The sequence below is a fragment of the Urocitellus parryii genome, chromosome 15 (genome assembly GCF_045843805.1).
Source record: "Urocitellus parryii isolate mUroPar1 chromosome 15, mUroPar1.hap1, whole genome shotgun sequence".
In the NCBI taxonomy this organism is placed as follows: domain Eukaryota; kingdom Metazoa; phylum Chordata; class Mammalia; order Rodentia; family Sciuridae; genus Urocitellus; species Urocitellus parryii.
The window spans coordinates 10,456,400-10,480,271 of NC_135545.1; the positions used below are offsets into that span (position 1 = coordinate 10,456,400).

At 40.7% G+C, this 23,872-nt stretch overlaps 1 protein-coding gene across 2 annotated transcripts in view; it reads left to right on the plus strand.

Annotated features, from left to right (window-relative positions):
- Nucleotides 1–730: 730 nt before the first annotated feature.
- Znf180 (zinc finger protein 180) overlaps nucleotides 731–23,872 on the plus strand; it is a 35,587-nt gene continuing 12,445 nt past the window's right edge. The window contains exons 1-5 of one of the 2 annotated variants that reach the window (XM_026403735.2): nucleotides 731–969; nucleotides 3,286–3,366; nucleotides 11,880–11,954; nucleotides 16,547–16,673; nucleotides 18,259–21,927. In XM_026403735.2, coding sequence (XP_026259520.2) covers nucleotides 3,316–3,366; nucleotides 11,880–11,954; nucleotides 16,547–16,673; nucleotides 18,259–20,000 — 1,995 coding nt within the window. In that variant the 5' untranslated portion in view covers nucleotides 731–969; nucleotides 3,286–3,315 and the 3' untranslated portion in view covers nucleotides 20,001–21,927. Of the gene's footprint in view, nucleotides 970–3,285; nucleotides 3,367–11,879; nucleotides 11,955–16,546; nucleotides 16,674–18,258; nucleotides 21,928–23,872 lie in introns of those variants that run through there. The other variant, XM_077792999.1, reaches the window with a different exon arrangement.

A 23,872-nucleotide genomic window follows, 5' to 3' on the forward strand; every position in this document is an offset into this window, starting at 1 on the left:
TAGAGAAAAAAGAATAATAATAATAAAGATGAGGGAGAAAGCAGGAGCGTGAGGGACCCGAAGGATTTGATTGAAAATTTATAACGGGGGTCAGGCAATGCCTCCTAAGAGAAAGACTAGCACCTGAACACCAGGGTCGGAACCACGTGATCTCCGACAGAAACTGCCTGTCAGGCAGCAGCAATCTGTGCAAGGGCCCTGTGGTGGGAGTCTTCCTAAACTAATTGGAGAAGAAAGCGGCTTGGAAAACAGACTGGAGCCGAGGAATAGAGGAAAGTAGGGGGGGGGGAGAGGAAAGGGGAAACAAATCCTTAGGGTCTACAGCTAGAGAAAGACCTCAATTTAAGATACAATAAAAGGATTTTTATTTTACGAAGTACAAAAACATCACATTCTTGAAGGGTCCTCGACGGTTAAGTCTCCCAGCAGGGGCCCAGGAGGGTCCCCGCTGACGCCATCGGATGGGCGACTCCGCCGAGCGTTTAAGCCCGGCCCGTCAGCCACTAACCGCACGCCACTGCCCTGGCTCGGCCTCCGGGTCGGGTCCTCTCCGAGCCCCGCAAACGTTGCGGTTGGTGCAGACCCTGAACCCCTGCGCCGCGCTCCGGTTCCGCCAGGCCCCGCCCGCGTTCAGAGGAGCGGGAGCCCCGCCCGCCCGCCTGCCGCTGAGGCTTCTGGGACTTGTAGTTCCCGCTCTCCGCGGCGGTGCACTTCCGGGTTCGGCCAGAGCGCAGCCATTGTCCCGCGCGCGGACGCCTGTTTAAGGCCCCGCACTACAGCCCTTAGGAGTTAACTCGGAGCGGCCTTGTGGATGCTGACTAGGGGAGGGACCAGATTAGTTCAACCCGTCTCAGACGTGACACAGGACCGAGGCAGGGGGCTGCTTAACCCGAGAGCGTCCAGTCACAGAGCCGTGCGGGGCACTGAGACGGAGACTGGCCGGACCCGAGCAGCCGGCCCGGACCCCAGGTCGGTGGGGCGGGGGCGGGGCAGTGCTTGTCTGATACGCGCATGCGCAGGGCTTCGGCGGGAAACTGGAAGAAGTGATGAGTGAGGGTGGGCGTCTCCTAGTGGGTGGTGGTTTAGCCTCGTTCGCGGAGGTTGGTAGAGACTTTGAGGCTGATGCGACTGGAGTCAGCGCGCATGCGCAGATTAATCAGGCGGGGTTTTTATTTGGGTAGGTGGATTCCCAGGTGGGTGAGGACCAGGCAGGGATACGGGGGGATCTTGAGAAATCCAGCCATCCAATGCTATGCCTGTTTAGTGGCTGGCTTCCCGGTGCCCAGGTTGTTGAAGTACTGAATCGCAGATTCGGGTTCCTGGAGGGAGGGGCTGTGCCACTGTCCTTACACCCCTGAGCAGGGGATTCTGGGCAGGTAGCTCTGGGACCCTGGGCAGACACTGTTCTCGCAGGCTTGGGGACACCCGTGCTTGGTGGAGAGACCTTGTTGGAGTTGCGGGTTCTTCCCCAGGAGAAGCAACATTGTTCAAGGAGCTCTAATAGGCAGCAGAGTTCCAGGTTGAGGATACCAGGGGCAGGCTTTGGACAGAATGTTCCTGCACACACTGGGGTTATCTAATGGGAAGCAGGAATTGGACTGATGATCCTGGACCCGTATAGGATAGAGCAGAATTCTAGGACATTCAAGTTCTTGGAGATGCTTGGTTGTCGGTACAAAATCAGCCCAGGAAGGACTGAGCTGCAGCAGCTGCCATCAGATGGACAGCTGTGTGGGGAGAAAGCAGGATGCTACTAGTATGAAGTCGTTGTTGGCTTTGTTTGGGCCACTCTGCTTTCAGGCATGGAGAACGCCTAGGTTGGTAGAGGGACAGAGTCTAGTCTGCAGACATGGGTCTGGAAGGGACTGACTGCATGACAGTCAGGCTGTCATGTTTGGGCAGGAGGAGATGAAAGGATCCGGTTTCCATAAGAACATCTCTAGTTGGGCTTGAGAATCCCCAGGTGGCAAATGCCCAAGTCCTGGGACTGATTCTGGGGAGCAGTGCTCAAGCTACTGCTTAGATGTTCTAGTGTTTTGACTGCAGACAGGCAGTGGAGCAGGTGACCCCAGAACCTGTGGGGAGGCTGGTGAGTGTCTGAGGTATCCCAGGTACTTTGAGATGTAGAGTGAAGGATGCATGTTCTCAGCTCAGGAGCATGGACTTCACAAGACCCCACACTGGCAAAGGGCCTGGGTCTGGGTGAGAACCTGCACCATATACGTGTTGGTGTGCCATGGAAGCAAGGAGCCTAGGGGGTGGCCTCTGTGCAGTGGCTGCTGGGGTGGAGGCCTTGAGCGAGAATCTGGAGAGGTGAAGTGGTGTGTAAGGAGAGACGGAGCACGGGGGGATGGGGTACATTATGTGGGATTTGCCAGGGGCTCTCTAGTCTCAGATGCAAAGACATCCGATTGATACAAAGACAACTGAGTTACTGAGGTGCACTTTCTGGGCCTGGGAAGTGCTGCCCTTGACTGGCATGTGCTGGCATCTGCCAGAGGTTCCCAGTCCTAAGCAGACTCAGTTGCAGTTTCAGGCCCAAGAACACCCAAGTTGGCAGAGGAACCAGGTCAGAACTACAAATTCAGAGCCCAACAGGGTGTTGGGTGAGCAGCTGTGTAATGGATACTCTGGTAGACAATGGTGGGACCCTGACCTGGCTGCAGTTTGGACTCTGAACATATGCTTTGACATTTGAGCAGAAAAGGGAGGCCGTCTTCAAAGAGTTGCTGGAAGGCCAGGCCCGGCTGCTGGAAGGGTAGGCTAGGTGTTTGTTACTGAATCAATACCTGGGAGTGGTGGCGCTGTGTCACAAACTTCATGCATGTAGTCAGTGGGTGTGATTCTGGGACAGGAGAGCCAGAGCCCTGCTGCTGGTCCAAGACAGAGGACCTGGTTTGAGATTGCAGATTCAGGTCCGGAGGGCAGAAGGGTATGTACTTGGGGGTTCTCCAAGTGGTAGGTGTTGCCAGAACCCAGTGGAACAGGGGAGGAACTGATCTATGATGCAGATTTTGGTGGTAGGCAGGAAACCTGTTTGGGCATGAGGTGGGCTTACAGGTAGGTGGTAGTGGAGGAGCTGGGTTGGAGCCGCAGAGGCTTGGCCTGCAGGAGGACTGAGGGACTCTTGGGAGGAAACCTCTAGGAGCACATTTGACACGGGGAATGCATCCAGGGATTGGTGGCTAATCCAGGGGCCAGGTTGGTGTTGGGGACAGCAATGCCAGCAGATGTGCATGGGCATGCTGTATGATGCTGTACTCAGGCCTTGTCCTCTCAATGCAGTTCAGTACCCGGCCGTGCCTGGAGGACAGTATGGAAGGACAGGATGAGAAGCCCCCAGGACCCCTTAAGGCCTGCACACAGGTGAGTGGAGCCACTGTTCCCCCAAGAGTTCCAGAGCTTGCTCCTCCTCGGGCCCCACAGGCTCACCCTCTGGGTACTCCTTGTAGCATTTTAGGGGCTTTGGTGGCCAGGAAGCTTTTTTTTTTTTTTTTTAATTTAAATTTGTTTTAATTAGTTACATGACAGTAGGATGCGTTTATTTATGCACTTTGATATACATAGATGGGATATAATTTCTCATTTTTCTGAGTGTACATGTTGCAGAATCACTGGTCATGTAGTCACATATATACATGCATTAGTAATGTCTGTTTCATTCTACTATTTTTCCTATCCTCACATCCCCTCCCTTCCCCTCCTATCACTTCCCTCTACCTAGTGCCCCCTGCCTTATTGTGAATTAGCATCCACATATTAAAGAAAACATTCGGCCTTTGGTTTTGTGGGATTGGCTTATTTCGCTTAGCACGATATTCTCCAACTCCAACAATTTACTGGCAAATGTCATAATTTCACTCTGCTTTAAAGCTGAGTAATATTCCATTGAGTATATATACCACATTTTCTTTATCCATTCATCTCTTGAGGGACACCTAGGTAGATTCCATAGTCCAGCTATTGTGAATCAAGCTGCTATAAACATTGATGTGTCTGTGTCACTATAGAATGCTGATTTTAAGTCCTTTGGGTATAAGCCAAGGAGTGGGATAGCTGGATTAAATGGTGGTCCCATTCCCAGTTTTCTGAGGAATCTCCATACTGTTTTCCATAGTGGTTGCACCACTATGCGGTCCCACCAGTAGTGTATGAGTGTACCTTTTTTCACCACATCCTTCCCAACATTTATTGTTGTCTGTATTCTTGATGATTGCCATTCTGACAGGAGTGAGGTGTAGAGTAGTTTTGATTTGCATTTCTCTAATTGCTAGAGATGTTGAACACTTTTTCATACATTTGTTGATCAGTTGTATTTCTTCTTCTGTGAAGTGTCTGTTCAGTTCCTTAGCCCATTTATTGATTGGGTTATTTGTTTTTTTGGTGTTAAGTTTTTTGAGTTCTTTATATATCCTAGAGATTAATGCTTTCTCGGAGGTACATGTGGTAAAGATTTTTTCCCAATCTGTAGGCTTTCTCCTCATGTTAATAATTGTTTCTTTTGCTGAGAAGAAGCTTTTTGATTTGAATCCTTTCCATTTATTGATTCTTGATTTTATTTCTTGCGCTTTAGGAGTCTTGTTTAGGAAGTCAGATTCTAGGCTGACATGGTGAATATTTGGGCCTATTTTTCCTTCTTTTAGGCACAAGGTCTCTGTTCTAGTGCCTGAGTCTTTGATCCACTTTGAGTTGATTTTTGTGCAGAGAGATAGAGGTTTAATTTCATTTTGCTACATATTGATTTCCAGTTTTGCTAGCACCATTTGTTGAATAGATTATCTTTTCTCCAGTGAATGTTTTTTAGCATCCTTGTCTAGTATGAAAGAACCATATTTATGTGGTTTTATCTCTGTGTCCTCTATTCTGTACCATTGGTCTACAAGTCTATTTTGGTGCCAATACCATGCCACTTTTGTTACTATGTAGCTCTGTAGTATAGTTTAAGGTCTTGTATTGTGATGCCTCCTGCTTCAGTTTTCTTGCTAAGAATTGCTTTAGCTAATCTGGTTCTTTTATTTTTCCAAATAAATTTCATGATTGCTTTTTCTATTTCTATGGAGAATGCCATTGAGATTTTAATAGGAATTGCCTTAAATCTGTATAAAGCTGTGGTAGTATGGCTATTTTGACAGTATTAATTCTGCCTATCCAGGAGCATGGGAAATCTTTCCATTTTCTGAGGTTTTCTTCAATTTCTTTCTTTAGTGTTCTGTAGTTTTCATTGTAGAGGTCTTTCACTTCTTTTGTTAGATTGATTCCCAGGTATTTTATTTTTTTTTGAGGCTATTGTGAATGGAGTAGTTTTCCTAATTTCTCTTTCAGTGGATTTATCGCTGATGTATAGGAATGCATTTGATTTATTGGTGTTGATTTTATATCCTGCTACTTTGCTGAATTCGTTTATTAGTTCTAGACGTTTTCTGGTGGAATTTTTTGGATCTTTTAGATATAGAAACATGTCATCAGCAAAGAGTGATAGTTTGAGTTCTTCTTTACCCATTAGTATCCCTTTAATTTCTTTCTGTTGTCTAATGCTCTGGCTAAAGTTTCAAGGATGATGTTAAATAGAAGTGGTGAAAGAGGGACATCCTTGTTTTGTTCCAGTTTTTCGCGAGAATACTTTCAATTTTTCTCATTTAGAATGATTCTGGCCTTGGGTTTAGCATAGATAGCTTTTTCAATGTTGAGGTATATTCCTACTATCCCTAGTTTTTCTAGTGTTTTGAACATGAAGGTGTGCTGTATTTTGTCAAATGCTTTTTCTCCATCTATTGAGATGATCATATATTTGTTGATCAGTCTATTAATATGATGAATTACGTTTATTGATTTCTGTACGTTGAACCAACCCTGCATCCCTGGGATGAATCCCACTTGATTGTGGTGCACTTTCTTTTTAGTATGTTTTTGTATACAATTTGCCAGAATTTTATTGAGAATTTTTGCATCTATGTTCATCAGGGATATTGGTCTGAAGTTTTCTTTCCTTTGTGTGTCTTTGTCTGGCTTTGGCATCAGGGTGATACTAGCCTCATAGAATGAATTTAGAAAGGTTCTCTCCTTTTCTATTTCATGGAATACTTTGAGGAGTATTAGTGTTAATTCTTCTTTGAAAATATTGTAAACTTGGCTGATAATCCATCTGGTCCTGGGCTTTTCTTGGTTGGTAGGCTTTAGATGGTGTTTTCTGTTTCATTACTTGAAATTGATTTGTTTGAGTCATGCATGACCTCCTCATTCAGTTTGGGTAGGTGATATGTATCTAGAAATTTGTCGATGTCTTTGGTATTTTTTATTTTATTAGACTATAAATTTTCAAAATAGTTTCTAATTATCTTCTGTATTTCAGACATGTTTGTTGTGATATTTCCTTCTTCATCTTATATTTTAGTAATTTGAGTTTTTTCTCTTTTTCTCTTCACTAGCATGGCCAGGGGTTTATCTTTTTAATTTATTTTTTCAAAGAACCAACTTTTTGTTTTGTCAGTTTTTTCAGTTGTTTCTTTTGTTTTGATTCATTAATTTCAGCCCTGATTTTAATTATTTCCTATCTTCTACTGCTTTTGGTGTTGATTTGTTCTTCTTTTTCTAGGGCTTTGAGATGTAGTGTTAGGTGATTTATTTGTTGACTTTTTAATTCCTTTAATGAATGCACTCAAAGTAATAATCTTTCCTCTTAGTACCGCCTTCATAGTGTCCCAGAGATTTTGATATGTTGTATCAGTGTTCTCATTTACCTCTAAGAATTTTTTTCTTCATCCTTGATTTCTTCTACTATCCAGTTATCATTCAGTTGTGTATTATTTAGTCTCCGTTTGATACAGTGGCTCCTGTTTTTTATTTTATCATTGATTTCTAATTATTTCATTTCATTGTAGTCTGATAGAATGCAGGGTATTATCTCTGTTTTTTTGTATTTACTAATTTGCTAGAAAAGGAGCCATGTGCTGCTGAGAAGAAAGTATATTTGCTCGTTGATGGATGAAGTATCCTATATATGTCTGTTAAGTATAAATCATTGATTGTATTATTTAGTTCTGTAGTTTCCTTATTTAGTTTTTGTTTGGAAGATCTGTCCAGTAGTGTGAGAGGTATGTTAAAGTCACCCAGTATTATTGTACTGTGGTCTGTTTGACTCTTGACATTGAGAAGGGTTTGTTTGATGTACATAGATGCTCCATTGTTTGGGGCATAAATATTTATAATTGTTACATAACAATTATACACACACACACACACACACATATATATACATTGCTTATATATACTTCCCTTAGAAGTATGAAATGTCCTTCTTTGTCTCTTCTAATTAACTTTGGTTTGAAGTCTACTTTATCTGAGATGAGAATGGAAACCCCTGCTTGTTTATGTAATCCATATGCATGATAAATTTTTTCCCATCCTTTCACCTTCAGCCTGTGGATGTCTTTGCCATGAGGTGAGTCTCTTGAAGACAAGCATATTGTTGGGTCTTGTTTTTTAATTCAGTCTGCCAGTCTGTATCTTTTGATTGATGAGTTTAGACTGTTAACAAGGTTATTATTGAGATATGATTTGCATGACACACACACACACACACACACATTGGAAGTCAACCAGTACGCCCACAAAGAATGAGGTCGACCAGTTGTCCTAATTTCCTGTCATTTTGATTTATTTCTGGTTTTTGATTTGTCTTGGTTTCTCATTTGCTTAGAATGTCTCTTTAGTGTAGATCCTCCTTTTGCTGGTTTTCTCGTTTTTCTCTTGCCCCCCTTTTTGGGGACTTGAGGCCGGGAGCTGGGGAAGCCACCCGATGTCCAGAAAAAGGTATTCCATATCTGTGTGGTTATTTTGTGTCACTCCAAATTTACCTGAGTGACCTCGGTTCAGTAGCCCTTGCTGGCCAGGGCTGCAGTCGTCAGTCTCATTTATTTTCCCATTCTGTAAAGTATGCAAAGAAAAAGTGCCCTTTTATGACAGAAAGAGGTGATTGTTGAACAGAGAGGATCATTTTTAAATACTCTAGAGACACAGAAAGTGGGCTAAAGGCTTCTCATTCTGATTAGACTCTAATCCTATCAAGAATTCAGAGAACTTTTTTTGTGCTCTTCAAAAATATACAGTTCTTAGTATAAAATTCTTAGTATAAAATTCACAATCCATAGAGATATGGAAGTAATACCAGGGGACAACTTTACTGGTTCAGAAAGGGTCCAATCAAAACAGGAAAACATGAAGGGAAGAAGAGCTGAGCTCTGTGCTATCTGGGAACACTTCATGGAGGAGGTGGTGTTTGATCTGGGTTTTCAGTGAAGTTAGACTTTGAAGTGGGGCAGTGGAAAGGGGAGGGGTTGTATCACGCCATCAGCGGACCTAAATGAGTTTGCTAAACTCTTTTACCATTAATTTTTGCACTGGAAAAATAGACACATCACTCCTTCAGAAAAGTTTGGATGATTTTGTGGAAACTGGGATGTAAATGCAGGAGGCATTCCTAAAACACTCAGTAATTCAAAGTGGACAGAACCTAAGGGAAAGGTTGGTGATGAGTGTGTGTGTGTGTGTGTGTGTGTGTGCATGCACACTTATGTGACAAGCTGGCTTTGAGCATTGAGTTGGTTGTGAGGAGGTTCTGGAAGCTGATACATTGAATTTTCTGGGGAGAAAGGCACCAACAGAGGTTTCCTCTACTCAGGAGGGACTCGAGCTTAGCAGTAAGCTGGTACCTTCAGGGACCATGGAGACAAATGTGAAGGCTCAGGTAGCATTTCATGTCCTTTCTCTTGTACTCATTCTATAGCCAACACATTTACACCCAGCTCCTTTGCATCTACTATTAATTAAAACACACGAAACCAGGATGAACAGGACAGAGAACGTCTCAGCTCTCAGGAACTAGAGGAAGAGTTGGGTAAAAATAACTGGAAGAATATGTGTGATGCAAAGGGTCTTTGTTCCTGCCAAGTATCTGCTGAGCAGGAAACATTGTTTCTCAGTTATGTTTCTGAACATAACTGTGTGTGTTAACATAACTTTAGCTGTTCCTAAATACACACACACACACACACACACACACACACACAATTAACTGAAAGAGTGTGTAATGATTTAAAATACAAGCTAGTGTTTATAATTTTTCTTTTTTGAGTAACTTTTCTCATTTCCCAGGTAGAGTTAATTATCATGTGGCCACAAAATTGTTAGAATTCAACTTCAGCCACTTCGATAGCAAGAAAACACATGTTTGTTGTCGTCGCACTTTAGAAATGTTGATTTTCATGGAGGCCGTTTCCATGATGGATAGGGCAGGTCCAATAGCAGTTTGGGGTCAAAGCCTGTGGCTCTCTTAGATTATCTGTGGCTTTGTTGTGGTTTTGGCATTGTGAATTGTGTTCAGTTTTGCTCTTTGGTGTTTTAAGCCATTTTGTAATGGCCGTGTAACAACTTGAAGCAGTTCAGCCTCTCTGTCGGCTTGTGCTGTGGTGGTGTAAGTGGCTGGCTTAGCGCTCTTGGCACTGGGCCTTCTTCCTATTGCAGCAGCTCCTGCTCTTTGAATACTCATAGTTAACCTCAGGACCTGCCCAGGAAATAGACAGGGGCGTGTTTAGATTTGGAGAAATCCTTTCCTGCCTCTACGCACTAATACTAGCCATTTTATGTAATCCTCCCCACTGTATTAGTGAAACTATTTCTAGATGGTTAGGGTATTATGGTTTGGGTATAAGGTGTTATCCACCCAAACTCCTGTGTGAATACAGGAATATTCAACAGTGAAATGATTAGATTATGGGAGCTGTAACCTAATCAGTCCATCCTAGTTTGAATGGGCTGACTGGGTGGTAACTGGGCAGTTGGGGCATGGTTGGAGGAGGTGGGTCACTGGGGTGGTTTTCCCTGAGAGATGCATCTTTTCTGTGGCTGCTTGCCCTCTGCTTCCTGGCTGTTATGAGTTGAGCAGTGCTCCTCCATCCCCTGCTTCCACCATGATGCTGCACCTCAGGCCCAGAGCAATGGAATCAGCTGACCATTGACTGAACCTCTGAACCATGGGCCCACAAACGCTTCCTCCTTTAAGTTTTTTTTCTCAGATACTTTGGTCACCAGGTACTGAAAAGCTGACTAACACAAGGGGAAATAACAGGCACACCTCTGGGAAAATACAGCAGTTTGTTTCCTTTCAGTTTCTAATTCAAGAATCAATAGCACTTGCTTCCAGTGTCAGAAGATTTGAGAAAGAGAAAATATACATGAATGGACTGCCACTTGACAGGTCCAGCTATTGCACCCTATAGAGAGAAACTTGAGGAAGCTACAAAGGAATGGTCTTGTTTCAAGGTGATTTTTCAAGAGAGAAACACTTTTGCTGTTTTCTGGGTATTTAATGAAAGAATAAATGCTTTTGAAAAACAATGATACAGTTTGAAATGCACAGTGGCCCTCTCCTCTGTATGACTCCTTCAAATAATAGCTACTTTAAAAAAATTTAGTTGTAGATGGACACAATACTTATTTAGTTATTTATTTTTAATGTGGTGTTGAGGATCGAACCCAGTGCCTCACACATGCTAGGCAAGTGTTCTACCACTGAGCTGCAACTCTAGCCCAAATAGCTGATTTTAATGCTTTGAAGAATGTTCTTTTTGATAATTGCTCAAAAAGTTTCCTCACTGCAATAATGAAATTATTTACCCAGAAATAATTTCACTATTGCAGTGGGAAGGAAGTGAAAGTAGCTAGCATAATGTACATAAAGGCGGGAAAGGATTCTCCACATCTAAACACACCTCTGAATATCTACTGCACTTACTGAAGTTAACAATGAATATTCAAAGAGCAGCATATTTATATTTTATAAAATTCTATTTATCTTATATATATTGTTAACTTTTCACTCAGTGCTATATTATAGACATCTTTCTTTTTTTTTAAAGAGAGAGAATTTTTTAATATTTATTTTTCAGTTTTTCCGTGGACACAACATCTTTATTTTATTTTTTTATGTGGTGCTGAGGATCGAACCCAGTGCCCCGCACATGCCAGGCAAGCACGCTACCGCTTGAGCCACATCTCAGTCCTGTAGACATCTTTCTATCATTTATTACATGTAAACATGTTGGATGCTAAATAGCATTTGGTTATCTGGATGAGCATAATTTATTTACTAGCTATATACTAATGGATATTTAATCCTCTCCCATTTTTGCTATGATAATGTATACCCTTTAGTGAGCACTCTCATACTGCATCTGAATATGTTTTCTGTTATTTCCCAAGAATACTTACAACTAGATTTAAAGATATTGATATAGTTAAGCATATGTATAATATATATGTGTATAAAACAAAATGTATAAGCGTATGTAAGCAATATACGTGTGTGTGTGTGTGTGTGTGTGTAATTTTTTCACCAGATAATTTTATTTCTTCTTGGTTGAATTGCAAGCATGTTTTCTTTTGTCCATTTTCCTAATGAGGCTACCATTTTCTTAATATTTTGAAGAAATATACACATACATACATACACATACAAATATACACACATATATTCTGTAGTCCATTTTATTTCTTTATAATTTCATGATGCAGGAATTCAGGCAGGGCTCAGCTGGAAGTGCTTTTGTTCTGAGTAGTACCTGGGGTCACTTCTGCATTTAACCGCCAGCAGGGCTAGCCTGGAAGACGCACAGAGATCTCATGCTCACTGGGGTCTCAGTGTTCCTCCAGGTATCCCTTCTCTCCACAGGTTAGCTTGAGAGTACCTGTGGGAGGGAGCAGACATTGGTAGGTGGGACATGTTGAGACACACGGTATGTCAAGTCCTAGTGACTCAGAGTGGGAGCTCTAAACTGTGACTCAGTTCTCTGTTTTCCTTTTTCTTATTTGTTTTGACTTCTCAGGACTCTCTCCTTCCTCAAGAGATTATCATCAAGGTTGAGGGAGAAGATGCTGGGTCACTGGCCATCCCATCCCAGGTGAGGTAACAAAGGCCTTTCTTTACACTGAGAAAGGTAACTGGTGGGTGGTCAAGGCCAAACTGAAGCAGGCTGGGAAGTGAGTGGAACGAAGTGGAGACAAGAATGGGCATCCTTTCCAAGAAATTTGGTTGTTTTCTGAAAGTAAAAGCTGCACAAATACTTGAGATTGAAAGATTTTGTTTATTTTTGAAGGATTGAAATGATTTGGCTCTACTTAAATGGTTACAGTGGAGAAAAAGAAATGTAACAATCAGGAGACAGGAGATGAACTATAATGCAGAGTCTTTGGGCAGTGCTAGAGGAATGAATTTGGTAAATCTGAGTAAATTGGCCCCATATAGGGAGAAGGATTTACACAGGAGGAATGAGGTTGGGGGATTCTCTAAGGCTCATATTTTTCTCTGTGAGAGATCAGATGAGCATGGGGACAGGAATTGGAGTGGAGAGATGTCTGACAAGCATGGCAAAGTCTTAAAATAGTAATTTTGGATTATGACAGAAAAGGGGGCCCTAGTAGGTCTAATAGAATTTCTGCTCAATGGGAAAGGATTGCACAGAGGCAGTGACTATTGTGATACTCTAGCCAGCTGCTTTGGTGGCTTTTTCCTCTGGTATTTTAAACCTCCTTTCTCTAGATCGGAGATTGACATTCAGATTCATTGTTTGTAACTAAATTCAGTGGACCATTTAGTGAAAACTCCACAGGTCAAGGGAACATTTGAAAGAGAATTAAAAAAAATATATCAAAGAGAAAGATTAAAATGACTCTAAAGGGAATAATTAAGATGGAAAAGATAAAGAGGGCCCTGGTTAGAGAGGAACAGAATAAGGACTGGCAGGTGCCATAGCAGACATTTCAGTGGAGGAATTGGTCTCACATCATCAAATAACAAGATTAAAGGGGGAAATGGAGCCAGTAGAGAGGAGCAGTCTGCTGTATTGCATGGCTGCAGTAGGTGTTGTTGGAAAACCCTCAGACCTGGTGTATCAGCTTAGGAGTGAGCTACTGAAAAGCAGTTCCAGGATCAGAGAGCTGGGCTAACCATAGGAACTGATGACTGACGTGACAGTCCCTGTGTCATGCCAGCTTGAGGTTGCATCCCAGCTACCAACCTTAGGCACAAATATGCATGTCTCTTAACTTTCTTGATCTTCATATGAAAAATGGTGCTGCTAATGGTATTTTCTCACAGGAGCCTAGTGAGAATTAAATGTGACCTGTTAAGACACCACCTGACACCACATCTGGGGGGGGGTTCACGAGGTTGCTAGGACAAAGCTCCAGGGAGTGAGGTAAATGGCATGATTTCCCCTGTAACCAGGAAGACACATCCTCCTCTTTGTGCCTACATTCCTGGGAGCAGGACCATCTCTGCTGCTCGACCAGCATGCTAGCTTCATACTAGAGGTTCTAAACATAGAAGTTAACTAGTGAGATCAAAATAAAGACACATAAACTCAATTTACCTTTTTCTTTCCCAGCTAAGAGATGGCCCTTCCCAGCTCCTGCCTCGAGCCACCTGGCGATAGCAAGGTTTACACAAGAGACCAGCAAGAGAGAGGAAGGAGCACGCCAGAGAGTGGGCTTTTATTGGGAAACAAAAAATTCAGGGGAAAATTCCATCCAATGAAGGTCGAGGGGGACAGCATTCTAAGGTCAGGGTCAGTGTTTGTTTTTAGGGTCAATGGTCAGTCACACCCCCACATGGACAGGCTCTCAGACCTAAAAAGGGTGGGGATAAGCTCTGACACAGTTGGCCTGAGCGTCTCACACCCTGTCAGGGAGGTACCCAATCACATGTGAGAACGGCTTCCCACAACCATCCTTAGTTTTTGAGGCCTCTGGAGGAGGGGATGGATGGGGAATTATTGGTAAAGAGATTGCAGCTGCAGGAGTTTATTGTTACAGAATTCTGAGGGCACAGTTGAAGAGTGGGAGAAGTTTTGAGGAGCAGGAAGTTTGGGTAGGTGAAACAGTTAAGTGGAAGCCAGGTGTGGTGGTGTGCACCTGTAATCCCAGCAGCTTAGGAGGCCAAGGCAGGAGCAAAAGCCTCAGCTAAGCAACTCAGTGAGACCTTATCTCTAAATAAATACAAAAAATAGGCCAGGGATGTGGCTCAGTGGTTGAGTGCCTCTGAATTCAAACCTTAGTCACCCCCCATACACACACACACACACACAAAAGAATTAAGTGGAGTGGCAGTATAGAAAAGCCATATTTAATATTGATGGACTTGTTCAGATGGGTATGTGATACATCTTCTGTGATTCAGGTGAGAAACGAGGACTTAAATCAGAATTTGGGTGAGAGTTATTCGGAGATATTAGAAAACATTTTATACCATTGATTTATTGCAATAACTTAGTACATTAGATTTAGTATATTTAATATCTACTGTACATTAACACTATTGTTAATCACTGGAATCACATTTGCAAACTGTAAGTACCTTCTTCTTGTCTTCATGGATCATGGCCTAGTGACATAAATGTCTGTTTTGCAAATGATGAGAAATTGTGGTGGGTCTTAAAGGTGGAAGTCCATAGACCTTTGAGAATGGATAGCTAGTATGTAGAGAGAGGGGTACTAATTCAGTCTACTTTTATTTATTTAATACTTGAAAAATCTTAATACAAATGGTACATATGCTAAACTGCAAAGGGGAATGTTAGTTAAAAGGAAGCATGGATTGATTGATTGTGAAACAGGAACTTAAAAGATCAATTTTGTTGACTTTTGTGTCCTGTAAGGAAAATCAAAGGAGACACAGAGACAAGACGCAGAGGCAGGAAAGGGAAAGAAAGAGTGGCTCCCCTCCAAGCAGCTGGGTTTATTTGTATCAAAAGTAACCCAGCTTGTTAGTGCCATGACTACATTATTATTTAGTATTCCTTTAATCCCAGGTGCTGGATACCCGAGGTCAAAGTCCAGGCTAATTACAACACAGAGCCCTTTTCTCCAAGGATATTACCTTAGAAATTAGAAATTAGAAAGAGTTATCTTACTAGCTTCAAGGAGAAATTGTGGGGCATTCCATGCATGGGAAACAGAGTGCCAGTTCTCCCCCCCACTCCAGAGTTGCTCACCAGAGGAACCTTCCCTGTACATTCCATGGTCAGAATACCTACAGTGGGCCCTGACTTAGAAAAATGCTTATACAGCAGCATTTTGCATATAGTTTCATGGTATTCAGGACCATGTATCTTATTCATGAACCACAGCTTAAGAACACAGTGGTTAGTCAAATGTCCTTGGGTAAGGACAGGTCACCCTCAGCACTTTTTTTTGGATCAAAATTTCTGCCCAGTAGTCTTGGAAACAGGCTCTTTCTTGCTTAGAAGAGGCAGCCCAAGAGACTCCATTTATATGACAGTAATACAGTGACATCTCCTAACTGAAAATCTTGCCCATAGAAATAGAAGTGTAACCTGAAGACTAAGGTCTCATGATAAAAAGTCACATTGGCTGTCTTTTAATCTTTCAAAGTTCTCAGACTGAAGAATCATAATAGTAACTGCAAGCCTTTGCTGTTTGTTTAGTAAATTTTGCTTATGATTTTTCATATAGCAGTACAATTAATTCTTTCAGCAAACCAATGGTTTGGGTATAATTATGCTTAATAGAGACGGAATAAATTCACCATTAAAAGAGATTGTGAGGGGCTGGGTGTAGTGATGCAGGCCTGTAATCCTAGTGTGTTGGGAGTCTGAGGCAGGAGGATTGCGAGTTCAGAGCCAGCCTCATCAACTTAGTGGGGCCCTAAGCAACTTAGGGAGACCCTGTCTCTAAATAAAACATTAAAAGAGCTGTGGATGTGGTCCAGTGGTTAAGTACCCCTGCGTTCAATCCCTGGTAAACCCCCACCTCAAAAAAAAAAAAAGATTACAAAATGACCAAAAACTATATATATATAAATATATATATATACCTAGTAAAACTTCTCAGAATTCAGAATTCTAGTTCAGATTTATACTTTATAGATGAGAAAACCTAAGTCTCTTTTCTTCTGAATTCAGTGCTATTAAACCTGAACATACTGCTTTTCGTTAAGATTTATATTTCATTCTCTGTGTCTCAGGCATTAGCAAAGTCCAGCTTGTGGGCAATTCTGGCCCACTGCCTGATTTTGTAAATAAAGTTTTATTGTGATAGTTAACACTCACTTGTGTATTTTTTGTAATTGCTTTCGGTTGAATAGTTGTGATAGAAACTGTGTAACTTCCATAGCCTAAGATGTTTACTATCTGGCCTTTGACAGAAAAAACATTTTTTTTAGGATTTGGAAGGAATTCATAAGTGGGAATTCACCATACAAAATTCAGAATTAATGTTGTTTTATAAGGTGGAAAGAGAAAATAATTTTTGTTGGTTCTTATCTGGAATTCCTTTTCGGGGTTGTAAAAACAGATCCAGCATCCAAAACCCAAAGGCATCCATACACCTTGACTATAATCCTTTGACGCTGACAATCTTAGGACAACTGCCAGGTCATCAGATTTTCCTACTAACATCTGTCAAACATTTCCTTCTCCATGAACATTGAAAGGAAATGATGCCCAGCTGAGCAGGAATGTGTGTCCTGTTTTAGGAAGAAGTGAACTTCAATATTGTAACTGTGGACTTTACTCATGAGGAACAGGGTACTTTGAACCCTGCTTATAGGATCCCAGACAGAAGTGTGATCCTGGAGAACCACAGGAACCTGGTCTCTTGGGGTAAGTGTATCATCTTCCTTAATGAAGCTGTGTCTCTTTAAATGTTTTCACATCCCTGTTAAGAGCTGTGGGTTCAGCAGCCAGAATGATTTTTGTCCACACATACGTTGTGTTTGTGCTCTTAATTTTTAAAGAAGATGAAATTTGATTTGTAGGGTAGAAAAGGTACAGTTTCTTGGGCTTGAGCTTGTTCAGTCTTAGTGATTCCTAAAGTCCAAAGCCTGGGACCAAATTCTTCAGTGATTCTGTTTTGTCCCAAGCCTGGAGACCCAAAGTCCCATATATCTTTCCTCAACAGCTTTTCAAACCAGACACAATGTTCTAGTTTGAGTGAGGAAAAGAGTATAAAAAGAACTTTCTCATACACATGTCCATTTGAGATCCAAACATGTAGAGGTCCTTGTAGGTGTAGAAGGTTTGTTTGAAAAATCCCTGTAGGAGATGCCACATTTTCCCCACTCTCCTAGTGGACTGTGCACATGATCATTCTTTCTAGGTGTACTGTTCATTGCATTATCTAATAACCACCAAGGCCTCTGTTTTTGAGCATCCTTTCTTGGTTGGAATCACAGGAATCCATGGGCCATATTATAAGATATTTAGGGAACTGGGATAATAGTGCCTCATTCCTTTTTCTGGGTTCATAAATGTAGTTTACATATAGTCTATGGTAGCAGGTTTCACGCCTCCAGTAATTCCTAGTAATGTAGCTTCTAACCTGTTCTGGTGAATATATGCCTTGAACGAATGAGTGTGGGAACGACCCTCTGTTTCTTTGCTAAGGATTGCAAGATGAGGCTGAGATTCTGTGTAGAAAGCCACTCCTAAGTTATTTAGCATCTTCACTTGGCCTTGAGCCAAGGAGATTTCGGTCTGGCATTGCATGCTACTTTGTGGCCCCTCTCACTTATTGGATTATGCAATGCATATGACTTCAGTCTTTGCTGGGCTAGGAAGGCTGCTCTCGTACTTCGGAATTTGGTGTGACCCATTGAGCCTGGACAGCCTACCTCCTGCCTTATTTGGTGAAGAACATTCAATGGATAACCTTTGAAGTTTCCTCAGGTATAATAAAGCAAACACAGGCTCCTGCTCTCTCTCTCTTCCCAGTGTGGAAACTGGACCTCTAAGGTTGTAGAGACCCCCTCCCCACTGCTTTCCAAAATTACTTTCTGTGTAGTGTGGTTTGTTCAATGCTTCTTTTTCTTAGTTCAATTTTATAGCCATCCCACCTCACACAGGTAAGACCCAAATTCCATTGCCCTCGTGGGACATGGGTGAGAATTCTGTATGTTCTGCATAGGTGATCTTATTTTGGAATTGGCAGACACTTGGTATTCAAAGTCTTGCTCACCTAGACAAAAGTAAGATTAAAAATAGTTACATTTGAATGCTCTGTTTTACTATTGGACTGTGGGAATTTGGTACTTAACTGCTTATTTCCATCCTTTTGCTTTTTCAACCCAGGTTTTAGGTCCATAGCTGATAACAAATCCAGTTTTTCCAGTTTTTTCTTATCAGCTTTATTTCTCTATTTGAGCTCTAACATTTTTTGTCTAGGATGTCTTATTTTGCTTTCTTTCAGACTTGGCAACTGCACTTGGAAGGAGAGAATCAACTTCAAAACAGAGCATTTTTGATGTGGAATCATCACCTGGAGTAAAGATAGAAAGGTTGACAAGAGATGATCCTTGGCTATCTTCATGTGAAGAAGTTCATGATCATAAGGATCAGTTGAAGAAGCAACAGGAAAAGCAAGAGAGACTTTTTCAGGAAATGGCAGTCACTCAAAAGAAAGCTATTATTCATGAGAAGGTTTGCAAAAGTGATGAACTTGAGAAGAGTGATCTAAATCCCAGCCTTCTTTCACTCCCAGTGATACCCATAAGAAACCATTTTCATAAACATTTGTCACATGTTAAAAAATCTCATTATAATTCTGTTGTAAACAGTCATCAGAAGATTAATGACAGTGAGAAATTATGTGAAAATAATGAATGTGGAAAACTCCCTCAGAGCATCCACCTTATTCAGTTTACAAGAACTCAAAAAAGAGATAAGTCCTATGAATTTAGTGACACTATTCAACCTTTTAGCCACAGAGCATCCCTAAATAGACATGAAAAAATTGATGAAGAAGGTAAGACCTTTGATTTTAAGGAATGTGGGCAAGTTTTGAACCATGACATATCCTTTAATGAACAGCAGAAAATTCCTGTTGAAGAGAGTCAGTATAAATGTAGTAAAACTTCTCAGAATTCATCCCGTGCTCAAAATATGAGAAATAATTCTGAAGAAAAACCTTTTGAATGTAATCAATGTGGGAAAGCCTTTAGCTGGAGCTCACATCTTGTTGCACATCAAAGAACTCACACAGGGGAGAAACCTTATGAATGTAATGAATGTGGAAAATCCTTCAGCCGGAGCTCCCACCTCGTTTCCCATCAAAGAACCCATACAGGAGAGAAACCTTATAGATGTAATCAGTGTGGGAAATCCTTTAGCCAGAGCTACGTGCTTGTGGTACACCAGAGAACTCATACTGGAGAGAAGCCTTATGAGTGCAACCAATGTGGAAAGTCATTCAGGCAGAGCTACAAACTAATTGCACATCAAAGAACACATACTGGAGAGAAGCCCTATGAATGCAGTCAGTGTGGGAAATCATTTATCCAGAGTTATAAGCTTATTGCACATCAAAGAATTCACACTGGAGAAAAACCCTATGAATGCAATCAGTGTGGAAAATCCTTTAGTCAAAGTTATAAACTTGTTGCACATCAGAGAACTCACACAGGGGAAAAACCTTTTGAATGTAATCAGTGTGGAAAATCTTTCAGCTGGAGCTCTCAGCTAGTGGCACATCAAAGAACTCACACTGGAGAGAAACCCTATGAATGTAATGAATGTGGAAAATCTTTTAACCGCAGTTCTCACCTTATTATGCATCAGAGAACTCATACCGGGGAAAAACCCTATGAATGTAATCAGTGTGGGAAATCCTTCAGCCAGAGTTATGTTCTTGTTGTGCATCAGAGAACTCATACTGGAGAAAAGCCCTATGAATGCAGTCAGTGTGGGAAATCCTTCAGGCAGAGTTCATGTCTCACTCAACACCAGAGAACTCATACTGGAGAGAAACCCTATGAATGTAATCAGTGTGGGAAAACATTTAGTTTGAGTGCTCGACTTATTGTACATCAAAGAACTCACACTGGAGAGAAACCATTTACATGTAATCAGTGTGGGAAAGCTTTCATTAATAGCTCTAAACTTATTAGGCATCAGGCAACTCATAATGAAGAGAAATCCTATGAATATAACTAGTTTGGAAACTTATTCCATTTGTTTTTTAAAATTTATTTTAAGAAAGTGCATTTGGTGGGAAGGACTAGTATAAAATGATGCATGTGGAAAAACTTTTAGTTAATCTTCTTTTATTGTATATCTGGAAATCCATTTTCAAGAAAGGGAGAAAGCTGTGAACTACATATTTTAACTTAGCAATTCCATGAGCAGTGTCAGACTTGGCCCTTATGTACATCCTACAGATGTAATAAATACTGACCCTTTTCCTTGCAGATAACACTCAGATCTGAATCTGAGAGAGAAAACCAGTTAGGTAGACCTTTCTCCCCTCATAGAGTAAATGAAATGCTTGTTGTAGAGAAGATTGAAAGTGTTGTAGTTCGTAAAACTTAGGCTGGAAAACAGTTTTTCAGAGTGTCATTCTACTACTTAAGTTCTCCATTAGATAGTTTGGGATCTGTTTTGTATGGTGCTTTGTTACAAGTGAAGATTTTATAAACATTAGGAAACTGGCCATGATATGAAATGAAAAACAGGACAAAAATACAGAAATTTTCTTTTCTAGAACCATTATGATGTTTATGTATAGATTATAATTGAAAGGGATAATGGGTACATCTAATTGATATTATGTTTAATGTCAGGTTTTCTTTGTTTTCTGGAATTTATGCTGTTTTGCAACAAGAAATGTTATAACGAGTACAAGTTAGTTAAAAACAACAAAAGGCACAAAAATTACCATCTTGTTTGACCATTTAGGAAACACTAAACAGCCAGATAGCAAAGATCCCTCAGGGTTCTGAAATTCCCATTTCATTTACCATGAGTAGGCTGCTCCTTAGGACTTGGATTCCCAGGAATGTTCTTTGTTGAAAATAATTCCTTGGGAGTAATGCATAATTGGAATTTAGACCAGAAAGGGTCTGTATGAGCAGTTGAGAACATGTGGGCAGTACAGGGAGTGAATGAGCTTATTTTCATATATTCAAAGCAGTATAAAGGAGCACTGTTTCTAAGTGGGGTTTTTCCTCCCCATGTTTGGTATTATTATTTTTTCTCTGGAATGTGTTCCTAATGTGAGGGTCCCCTGAGTGTGCATGCGTGTGTGTGTGTGTGTGTGTGTGTGTGTGGTGCTACTCTGGCTGAGTGCTCTTCATTTAAATTAAGCCTGCAAGAGTGCTTTCTAGTCAAGCAAATTTTATAGGTACTCTTCAGTTTTTAAGATTTGTTTCATATACCTTCATGACCCTTGTCCCTGAATCATAAGTTCTGATCCTGTAGGTAATCGTGTGCCTAAAGCCTCTGTTCTTAAGTAATAACAAAATAAATGGAGAGATGAACTGAGAGCAGAAAATAGAGGTAAATTCTTTGGAGAAAAGGAAGAAAACCTAAAGTGATATCTGGTAGGGGTAATTAGTAACATTCTGTCCCCATGAAATGACCCTTGGGAACCATCTCTTTGAGGAATAAGCCAGAGCATGTGCCAAACCTGACAATGACAGAAAGTCTCAGGGGACAGTTGTTGATGGCGAGAAACCTTGCTTCTATCCCAGGAGAATCAACTCTTAGTTCCATTCATTGACTTTTGGAAAGGACATGGAATTGTGGAAAATCTTAGTTTAACAACGAAAACTAAATAGTCTCTTCCCCCAATTATAAAGGCAAAGATCTCTGATTGTATAAATTAATATAAATACAGATGGGTTAAAAATTAGGGCTCTGAAGATTTCAAGTTTTGGAAGTGATTTATTCCAAAGAAATTTCTTCAGTAAATGAAATATTTCATCAACAATGTGAAATTTGTAAAACTGTAAAAACATTTGAAATGAGTATTTGTGTGAGTGGTTGTGTGTGTGTGTGTGTGTGTGTGTGTTTTCTGGCTACCTGGCAAGGTTGAATATGTGTGTCATGTTTGTGTCATAAATGTATCAGTTCTTAGGTGGTGATTTATGGTTGCCAAGTGTTTGAAGTAAAATAGATTTTAATAATTAAAAAAATTGGAATAATTTTCTGTCATTTATTCAATAATTTTCCTTTGCAAGAAAGGTGTGATAATTCCAAAATGATCAATCAAAAATAAAGAGAAGTATCAACATACCAAAAATATGAGTTAAATTTCTTAGCCTAAAGTTTAGGGCTAAGAAAGGGTATTCAATAGCTTGATTTTAATTACACACACATGACTGTGTATACATTCACACACAGACTGAGCATCTCTAATCTGAAAATCTGAAATCTTAAATGCTCCCAAGTCCAAAACACTTTGAGTGCCAAAATGATGCCACAAATGGAAAATCCCACTTGTGGGATTTGTGTGACAAGTTACAGTAAAAGTGCAGGCATACTTAAATTACCTAAGTTATAGTGTAAATTGTAAAATTGTCAAGTGTCTGTGAAACAAATGAATTTCATGTCTAGAGTTGGGTCCCATCCCCAAATACCTCAGTATGCCTATGTGAATATTCTAAAATCTGCAATTCAAAGTACTTCTGGTCCCAAGTAATTTGGATAAAAAATATTGGAACTCTGTACATGTTTTACAGGCCAGATTTCATTTCTTTCATTTTACTTAGTATAATTGGAAATAAAAGTGATGGAAGTGTTTTTAATATCTGGATGTTAAGAAATCCTCTTCTAGAACTAATTTTTCAAAGAGTAATTCAAAACTGAATTTAAAACTGCCTAAGAATTATCTACAACCATACTGCACTAATAAAACATGTGTAAAGAAAAAACTGCCCAGGAAGCAGGAAGGTGACTCCACCGACCAGAAGCTTTTCCTTTGGTTCTGTATTTGGTTAGTTCACATTTTTTCTTCACCACGACTTTCCTTTTGAGAGGACAAAGAACATATTGACTCCTGCAACACACTTTATGGCAGTGTGAAACCCTAAGGATGTTAATTTCTGAACTTTCTGCATTGTTGAAAAATGTCAAGGATATGCCATTAACCTGAATTACTAGTTTATTTAAAAGTGACAATAATATGTACAGGTGATCATAAGTGGATCTGTTGAAATTTTAATAGTTGAGGAAAAGATTAAATAGAACAATGTCTACAAAAAGGCCAGAAGTTTTTTCATGATGAAATTTCAAATTCATTTATCTAGTGTTATCATTCTCTAATAGTTGTATGAACATTCCATTATTGATACTCGGTATATGTATTATTATGTTGCTCAAGGGTAGAGGGAGTTGCAATCTTTTAAAATAATCTCATGCTTTAATTAGATGCAAGTTCAGTTTGCTGATTGTATTGACCATCTAGATTTGTATGTAACACATCAGTTCCAAGATGTGTTCCCAAGAAGTAGAGCACTCAAGTCACCACAGCTTCCCCCATGTGGTGCAGCCTCAACCTGTGTCCCACTAAGGAAGATAGGATGACGGGGTGGGAAGACAGCATGACACTGGGGTATTGTTCTCTGCACTGGATAAAATCCAGTTGTACGTTTTGTTTTTTATTTAAAAGGAAGACTAATGTTTTTGACTTTAAATGAAACTAAATTGTGGCTTTTTGTGATTATGTATGAGACACTCAAATTGTTTAGAAAACATTGAATTTAAAAACTTTTTAAAGTAAAATATGGTGACTAGGTTACAGCTCAAGTTAAACTGTAAACAGCAACCCTTACAGGCTGAGCAGCCTCTCCGGTCACGTCTTAACCTGTGGACCTATCTATTGTGCAGCAGGTGATCTGGAGCCAGGGCTCTTTGGTGAACAGCTTACCTTAAGGCCGAAAAATTAAAATGGACTTAACATTTATGGCCAATAAGTAACACTCTCAGAGACATCTGTGTCATGTTTTATAGGCCACAGGGGCCTCTGACTCAAGCAGAGCCACCCAGGCAGGAACGCTGATCTTTGAGAAAGCCTTAGTTACGGACAC